General features: G+C 49.2%; 1 protein-coding gene across 1 annotated transcript in view; it reads right to left on the bottom strand.

The window, feature by feature from the left end:
- Positions 1 to 799: 799 nt before the first annotated feature.
- Positions 800 to 9,597, bottom strand: part of kcnk12 (potassium channel, subfamily K, member 12) — a 19,099-nt gene continuing 10,301 nt past the window's right edge. The window contains exon 2 of the mRNA XM_030379954.1: positions 800 to 3,843. Within this exon, the coding sequence (XP_030235814.1) occupies positions 2,951 to 3,843 (893 nt within the window). The 3' untranslated portion in view covers positions 800 to 2,950. The remainder of the gene's footprint in view (positions 3,844 to 9,597) is intronic.

Below are 9,597 nucleotides of genomic sequence, written 5' to 3'. Positions count from 1 at the left end.
TGAGTCATCTACACATGCCACGTCGCCTCAAAGATGACGCACATGTGCACAAACGCCTCGTCCAAGGAAGGCTGTTGGAGCAAATAATGGATATTCTTTTACTAGTTTCACTGTAGCTAGTTACATCTCTTGAAGGATTTCTAGATAACCTAACCTTTGTGACACCTCTGCCAGTATAAAATGATGCATCCATAGGGGTTGTGAAGGTTTGCACATGATATTACTGATTATCGATTGGGTATGGAAACATAGAGGGTTTTCCATGCCATGGATATGTTACATACTGAAACAAACTTCTAAGTGATATTAATTGTTACATTTCTGTTAGGACATTCCCCATAACACTTCATTTAACCACCGTGGTCACTCTGATAAAAAGGCTGGCTGGTTATCTGGTTAAGACCGCTTTATTTGTATGGATTTAACTGTTTATTGCAGAATGTATTCAAATCATGGTCAGAAGCATTTCTTTATTGAATCTTTTTCAGGAATCTGCAGCTGCAGAGTAAGACACGTGAGACATCGCAATGCATTCATATCAATCACTCTTCCTTATGCCAGGTATTTGGAAAGTTTAAATATATAAAAATATACTTCAAAGAGTCTTCTGATTTATATACACCTACTGTATGGCTTAACCATGATGGCATGCAGGAAACTAAGACGAGCCTGAAGTTTCAACTACCTGAGTCACTTTCTCTACTCCTCATGCAGAGGACTGGGGACTTAAAGCTTATTTACATCTTTGCACAAAATGCTTGGAACGGGGGGGGGGGGGGGGGGGGGGGGGGGGGGGGGGTGTCAATGAACGAATCTCGGGTCAATGCGCCGTGTTCCAGTGTAAAGCGTTGTCGTCCGCATCACGAGGGTATGTACAGATTAGGAACATGCTAATATTCACAGTGTGAGGGCTGATATCGAGTGGATCGGGGCGGACTGAACGATAAGGAAAGCTGAGAGCACGCCAGGGGGCTACAGTGCAGTGCATGTGAGCCAAACGCAGACTTCTCCATGAGCGTGGGCGATTCAGAATGCTTACAGCGGCAGAGTTGATTCCCTGGCTGTAGATCTGCATCGGGAACGGATTGTGATGTCTGGGGTGGATGTTCTGGACTGCCTCAGTGCTCTGTTGCTACAATGCACAATATTCTTTGTATTCAAACACGCAGGCACACACACGTACACACACACACACACACACACACAGACACACACGCATGTACACACACACACACACACACACACACGCACGCACACACTGGGAATCCTCCCTGAAAGGCTTCCTGGTGTCAGTTCTCTTTCTCTGTGTCTCCCTTCCTGCTCAACCAATCAACGACCAACTTCCCTTCCTGACATCCAGCGCTTCAGAAGCCATCAGCAGCCCCTTCATTCCAGTCATCATCGCCCGCGGAGGATAAAGACAGTGTTTCGCAGGAGGAAACACCACTGATTGTGCGCAGCGCTGCCAGTCAAGGCATCGTATCCCTCCCGAACACCTTTACCGCCCATTTAAGCATAGCCACGTGTTGGCGCTGAGATCAAGCAGAGCCGTCGCATGCCGTTGAATCATGCTTTGCGTTTAACGGAGCCGTGACTGCAGATACTCTGAGAGAGAGAGAGACCGGGCCGCTCTGTGACGGGACCCAACGGACATCCTTCATCCATGCCATGGCACACGGCCCATCGCGAGAGCGAGACCTTTCGCATGAGAGACCTTCATTTGCCACTCTTTGAGCGTCCTAGCCCGAATGCGCTCATCTTCCCCCCCCCCCACACTTCATCATGTGACTGAACTGCGCCCGCAGCAGACAGACAGGCTGTCGTTTTAACTCTGCGGTCGCTCGCTTCCGTGCCCAATGTATCTGCCGTTAACCTTCCAGCGGTATATACTGCGAATACACTAATTTGACATGCCCTCCATATTCGCGTTGCATCATGACGTCGGTGTTGTCATCGATACATTTATCGTGGTAAGAAGCTGTTTGCTAAAAGTGAAGTTTTTTTTATTTTCTTTGTTTACGCTTTAAGTCAAACCTTTGAATGGCCTGAAATATGCTGTGAGCTGATAAGAGCCAAGGCTCTGCTCCTGGTAGGAGCGGATGGTTTTATTCTGCCTCTCTGCGTTTCTCCTTTCCATCTCTGCCAGCAGGAAATGACACTTTGAAAGCTGAATTGTGAATTTATCTCCTCCCACACACACGCACGCATGCACGCACGCCTACCGCACGCACACACTCACTCACGCACGCCCGCACGCCATCCACACACTCACACACTCACACACAACAGTCACCACAAAAAATCCATGCAGAGTTCAAACCCCTTTCCATCCGAGACCTGAGGCTACACCTTTCACTAGCATCAAGAGAAGTGGGCGGCACACTGTTGAATGGAAGGACTACAAGTATGGTGCAAATAATGCATGAAGAAAAACGTAATGCATAGTTTAATATGTGCTATATCCTCAGGCAGTTACATCCCTCCTAAAGCGCCGGCTGTCTCTTCGTGTACATTCGAATAAAGTGTAGAAACCTTGTGGTTTAAGCGGCGTATCCAAACGGGAGCGCATCTCCTCCCTGATCCCCAGTCCTCTCACGGTCTATGTGTTCTACTCTGAACTGAAGGGACGTACAGGTTGAGCGCTTCTTCAAGTAAAAAGGATGATCGTCATTCTCAGATCATCCTCGTCCAAATCATCATCATTATCGTCATCGTCATCGTCATCATCATCATCTTCATCATCATCATCACCGCCGTCGGGACCAACGGCGGTCCAATCCAATCCATAAATGATCCCAAAGAAACCATGCAGATCATGCGTATCAAGAGCGGTATTAACAATCTATTTTCAAACGTCTCTGCGTCGATCAGATCCACGGTCAGACTCGAACCCTTCATTCTCTCCGTGTCCCGGGGAGAACGCCTGTCCCGAGCCCCCCCTCCTCCGCGACTACCTGGAGTTGCTCGTCTCTGCCAGCCTGTTGTTCATGATGCCCAGCGCACCGACCCCTCCGGAGAACCCGTTGTGCCGGGAGCTCCCGCACACTGTCCGGGGGTACCCGTTGGCCGACTCGGAGAGCTGTTTCTGCATGAGCGCCAGCGACACCTTGTTGGACGCCGTCAGGTCCTTCATGGAGATCATCTCCCCCGAAAGCCTTCTCCCCTCGGTGTCGCTGTCGCACGGCCCCTCCGAGTCCGGCGCCTTGGCGAACTGGCCCTTGCGGCTGCGCGATCCGGGGCGGATGGCGTTGCGTCGGCCCAGCAGGGCGTTGGCCTTGCCGCAGCGCTGGCAGAACAAACAGGCCATCTTCTCCAGCATCCAGTTCAGCACCTGCTTGATGACGATGGAGATGACGTTGAACAGCGAGTAGATGCAGCACACGCCCATCAGCATGAACAGGAAGTTGGCCAGGCGGTACACGCTCTGGTACTCGTAGGCCGCCCCCTGGCTGCTGACAAAGTCCCCGAAGCCGATGGTGCTGAAGGTGACGAAGCAGAAGTAGAGCGAGTCCAGGTAGCCCCAGCCCTCCACGGGGGTGTACATGGCGGAGGCGCAGCAGGAGATGGTGATGGCGGACAGGGCCAGGATCAGCATGACGTGGTACACCGAGGGCTTCCAGCCCGGGAAGGAGTAGGCGGAGAAGTCGTGGCGGATGCCGGGTGGGAGGATGCCGCTGTTGCGGATGCGTCGCTCCCGCACGGCCTTCATGACCACGGCCAGCAGCGTGATGATGCGCTCCAGGAAGAGGTTGAAGAACAGGATGGTGGCGGCGCAGCCCAGCAGCCCGTAGAAGATCAGGAACACCTTACCGGGGATGGTCACCGGGGTGGTCATCCCGAAGCCTGGAGAGAGAGAGACGGAGAGGGGGGGGAGAGAGAGAGGGGGAGAGGGAGAGGAAAGGGAGAGAGCGGGGGAGGGGGGAGGGAGAGAGAGAGGGAGAGAGAGAGAGAGAGAGAGAGAGAGAGAGAGAGAGAGAGAGAGAGAGAGAGAAGGAGAGAGAGAGACAGAGAGGGAGGGAGAGAGAGAGGGAGGGAGGGAGAGAGAGAGAGAGGTTGAGAGAGATATGAAGAGGGAGAGAGACGGGGAGGGGGGAGGGAGGGTGGGAGAGAGAAAGGGAGAGGAAGAGAGAGAGAAAGAGAGGGAGAGAGAGAGAGAAGAGGGGGGAGAGAGAGAGTAGTTGAGAGAGATAGGCAGAGCGAGAGAGGATGAAAGAAGAAAAAGAGAGACAAAGAGCAAAGGAGAGGGAAACGTGAGGACAATATTCTACATGTTTCTCTGATAGCGAGTTATCTCTCCTGCCTGTCTGCCTGTTATTGATCGGTTAGCTTGTCCTAACAGATAGCTGTTAACAGAGAACAAAAGGATGAAACACAGCGAGAGAGGGGGGGGGGGGGGGGGGGGGGGGGGTGTCATCAGGACAGGAGCCTGGCAGACACTTTTCCCCAAGATATATGTATGGAAATAACTGGATCCTGTTGGGAATCCCATTCGCATAGCAGTATGTTTCTGCTCTGGCGTTGATGCAGCATTCTGTAGAGTAAGTCTCGCTGATTATCTTGCTCAGCGTTGACTCTGGCAGGCCCTCTGTTATCTAATAAAGATCTGCCTCTGTGCATTCTGGATATAATGATTCACAATGTATTGCTGGATGGGAAAATGCCCGGGTCATTGTTTGTTTTTGTATACACTCTCGATAGAAGGGGACAAAATAAGTATTTTAGGATTGTTTAGTTGTTGTTGTGCGCAAGTACTGTCTGTCTCGATCACAGCAGATGTTGGCTGACACCGGGTGTTACGCAATTGAAATAGCACTTAACACACAACGTTTCGGTGTGGATGCTGAACACTCAATCACAAAGAGAAAACATTGACATAGCCCTATAACTAGCGTTCATAACGACATAAATCATATTTGAAATTTGAAGAAACATTCACACACACACACACTTACGCACACACACAGACACAGCGCAGCACACCTGACACGTTTCAAGGTGATGTTTTCACTCTATGTTCTGTCCTCTATGTGACAGTCAGCCAAGCCTGCTATAACAACCTCTTCCGTGTGTTGTAGTAAATTACGTCAATTTCTAGACAACACAACCTCTGCCGTGAGAAAATTGTCTTCTTTGACCTTAGATCTGAAACGGAGGAAAAACAACTTTCCATCGAGTAATTTGTCTGCCGGGGTCTCTGCGTCATTCATACGAGAGCTGACGGTAATGGACCCGTTTCAGTTATACAGGGTCCACGGCACAACTAGGACTTCCGACCACAGACCTCTACTGGGTCCCCAGACAGACAAAGTGCAACCGAGTTCACAAAGGCAACGCGATGATCCCGAATAGGACTCCACCCGAGAGATCCAGCCCCTGAAGAATCAAAGAAGAACAAACCCTGGCATTGCTGTGCCCTGTAAATCAAAGGAGGTTGCCCCCCATTCAACCCCCCCACCCCCACCCCCCCGGCTCATCACCATGGAAGGTCGTATCTCAGCTCCTTCCAACATTGCGAGTTCTGTTTACCGTTTCTGACAACGCAGTCTTTCATGCACTCAGTCTCGACCGAGGCCGTGACAAGTGATGGACAACGCGGGGAGGGGTGGGGTTGTGTGTGTGTGTGTGAGTGTGTGTGGGTGTGTGTGTGGGGGCCAGAGGGGTTGATTTATTCTGTTAAAGCGGATGCCCGGTGGATGTTGTAACACTTTGTTATCGGCCCAGGAGACAGAACTCAGCACAACGCGGCCAAAAATAGGAGAGGGCCTCGCTCTGTGTTGTTCAGTGTTATCACCGCCTCTCCCCGCCAACCCCTGCTCCCAAACAAACCAACAAACAAACAAACAAACGTATCAGCTAATTGATCTGCTGCAGTGAGCGGACCAGAGGAGGTCTCCAGCGTGTGCGGCACCACGGCCATGCTCCTCCTCGCTCGTTACCAGACGAATTACCTACGAGAGGAGAAGGACGCATCGATCGGGTGTAGCGTTTCCGAGTCATTACGGCTGAAACTACGGTGTCAAACCGCATTAACGGGACAAAACGGGCAGCGGTAATGGCAGAGACGACGTCGACTTTGCGCTCGTCCATGGGGGGGGGGGGGGGGGGGGGGGGGCGCCTTGTTGGTCTATATATATACATAAAGAACGAAACAAAGTGAGTTCAGTGAGTTCGCTGGAGCGTGGGGCACGCAAATTGCGAGGTAATTAAGGGGGGATACGACGTCGGAGTTAGCGGTCCGAGTCGAATAGCCTCATTTCGGGGCGTGCAGAAAGACCCTGTGATAATACCCCCCCCCCCCCCCCACACACACACACACACACACACACACACACACACACACACACACACACACACACACACACACACACACACACACACACACACACACACACACACACACACCATTTGTGCTCTGGCGGAGGGGGAAAGTCGTTTGGTTTCTACTGAACTTGATCCGGCAGGATGTCATGTGCACCAAATGCAATTTGGTGCGGAGCTGTGGGGGAATTCGTATTCATTAATATCGAATGAGGAGCATGTGACTGGGCGCAGGGATAACATTGCGCAGTGCCTAAGTGATGATCGTAAACGTGATCATCGAGGAGATATCGGAGCAGAAGGGAAGTAATTGGAAACAGGGCCATTACCATCAATTAATTACCGCTTGACAGCTGCAAGTCAAGTAGGACCCTTAGGTCATAATCACACTAAGTGAAAAAATAGAGAAGGGATTTCACTTTAATTTAGATCTCTCTATAGAGAGAGTGAGGGAGAGAGAGACAGAGAGGCAAAAGAGAGAGGGTAGGAGGGGGGAAGAGAAAGAGACAAATTGAAAGAGAGAGAGTAACAATGTAAGACAGACAGAGAGATGGTAAGTTTGAGAGACTGAAAATGAGTAAAGTTGGAGGGTGAAAAAGATAAAGAGGGAATTGGAGAGAGTGAGAGAGAGGGAGAGGGAGAGAGCGGTAGAGAGGGTGAATGCAAGAGAGAGACCATATATATACATATAGGTGCTAGTTACAATCTGATAAATTTGCGATTGAAGGGGGAGTACGAGCTAGAAAGAGTGTCAACTCTCTTAATTTACCACAGGACCTTAAAGGCCAGGAGAGTCTCTTCCTTTGTCTTCATTAAAATCGTCACCCCTGTGCAGAACATAACCTTCTGCTGTCCAATTAAATGGAAGTAAAACCATATACACCCTTACTTCTACGTTTCGTTAGCCCTTACAGCAGAAGGATAAAGGTTGTTTCCCTTGAAGCGCTGGTATTGGCTGAATAGTGCCCTGGCAATTGCATTGATCCATTCTTAGTATACAAAACCAGTTCTGAAGTAACACATTTCTAGCCCGAGGTAAAGAAAGCCGAAGTATATGATAGTAATGATACTGATACTTTGCACTTTTAAAACCAATCAATAAGAATGCCTGTCCAGCTCACATAATTGTACGATAATGAAGGTGCATTAGGCGTGTATTAAACACATCCTAGTATGTGCCAACCAAGTAGCTCACGGCCATTTTTGCGGGCCGTGAGAAGGTCACTGTATTATATACCCTCGTCCTCAACGACAATCTAAAACGAACCATATGGTGATATAGAGAGAGGGGAAGAGAGCGAGAGAGAGAGAGAGAGAGAGAGAGAGAGAGAGAGAGAGAGAGAGAGAGAGAGAGAGTAAGACAGTGAGATGGTAGGTTTGAGACGATTTCGACGATTGTTTGGTTGGTCTAAAACGAACCATACAATCTAAAACGAACTGTATGAACCTAAACCTGCTGTCCCCAAACCTCCTGCCATTTGGGGGTTTGGGAACAGACAGGTCCAGCCTTCGCAGCCCGGAGTGGCTCTCGAGACTCCGGGACGGCTCTGATGGCTCTGTTGTGTTTCCTGTTGGTTTCTGTGACAACCAGGGAAAACATGAGTCACAGGACCCTCCGGGGCCACGGAGACGCCACAGGGCTGGGGGGTGGGGGAGGGGGGGGGGGGGGCTCTGACTGCACCAGCACCACCAGCACCACCAGTGCCATCTGCTGTGGTGCCGCATCACTGGCCAACAACGGTCATCTTAAGCACAATGGCGGCTGTGTGGAAGACCGTGAGCTGAGCGGAAGGATGATGTCGACAAAGATGCACACACCATAGGTTGATACCATATCATAGCAAAAGCAAGTTAAGCATTTGACTGGGCGTCTCGAGATTGCAGATATTGAATGAATACGAATTAGGTTTTTAAATCGATGCACACTAACCTACACATTATGGAAAGGCAGTATTAATGTGCAAGAGATTAGCTCTTTGATTAGAATGAAATGCTATGTCGATTAGGAATATAAGCTTAAATGGGTCCAATAAACCCTGTCACTTCTGAAACAAGTAATATATACATAAATCATAATTTGACAATAAATCAGCCTCATGCATGAATCACTCAAGGGAAAAGCTTGAATGTTACTTTTATGTGTTGCAAATCAATGAACTATTGATGATGATTAAGGCGATGTGTTCTGCGTGTTTCTAATGAAGCTAAGTATAAATAGAAAACCTAAAATAGCCCCTTTTGGATTCTTACAATGTTATATTATTCCTCCATAACTAATCACATTCTCATTGATTTTATTGAGTCGCTCAATGAGATTAATTCTGCTGGCAAGGAGATATAGAAACCAATAGAAGACGATTAAGGCACTTATATCATCTATATTGATTCATTGGCAAGAAAGTGTGCCCTGTTGCTTTGGAAATCAGCTAATAGATAATTATTTCTGAATTTGTCTTTCTTTCTCCCTTTTTCCTCTGCAGTGCCCCGATCGATCACTGCAAAGAGACACAGAAAGCTGAACCCGGGGAGTGCGACAGTATAGGCCCTGCGTATATCTCGGCTGAGTGTTATCTTTTATAATACAAATGGTACAGTCCCCTTACCTTATGCAATCCATTGGCTCTCTCCACTAACCGGGCACCTGAAGGCCGTGCCCTTGGCCCGCTATTATCTTCGGCGCTGTATGTAATGTCAATATTTGAATAAAAGCTTAGCTCTGCCGAGCCCTCTTCTATTATGGCAGAAGGCAAACACACCTGCGCCGACGAAGCGCTGCGCAGCCTTGACTGTGGCACTCAGGCCATTATGAGAGACCTCCACTCTCTCCCTGCACACATATCATTAGCCCGTCTGAAGCGCGCCCGTCTGCTCTTCTGCCCCACCAATCATCCGCTGGAAATTGTTCCGAGTCGCGCCGTGTACGGGAGATATTCAGATTTAATGCCACGTCGTAAAAACTACAGCAGGGGGGGGATTATAGATGTCTGCTGCTTTAGATTGAGCTGATGGCAGTTCCGACATAAAGAGCAGTGTTGTGAGCAAAGCTCGGTGGGTGCTTCATGGCAGTCTTGGGGATTATATACACAGTGATGTAGACCTTTATTATGATACGCTCTGCCAGTGTGTTAGTGCAATATAGCACGGAGGAGTGACAACACTGCATGATTTCACTGCATGAGATTACTCATTAAGCTCTACGTTAAGATGTTCCAAATCATTGGTAACCTGAAGTGGCTTTAACAGGTGGTTACTAAATGGATGTTAAGACTGTAGGATTCC

The sequence above is a fragment of the Gadus morhua genome, chromosome 15 (genome assembly GCF_902167405.1).
Source record: "Gadus morhua chromosome 15, gadMor3.0, whole genome shotgun sequence".
Classification (NCBI taxonomy): domain Eukaryota; kingdom Metazoa; phylum Chordata; class Actinopteri; order Gadiformes; family Gadidae; genus Gadus; species Gadus morhua.
The sequence above is the reverse complement of the archived record's forward strand: the minus strand, read 5'-3'. Positions and strand labels throughout refer to the sequence as shown.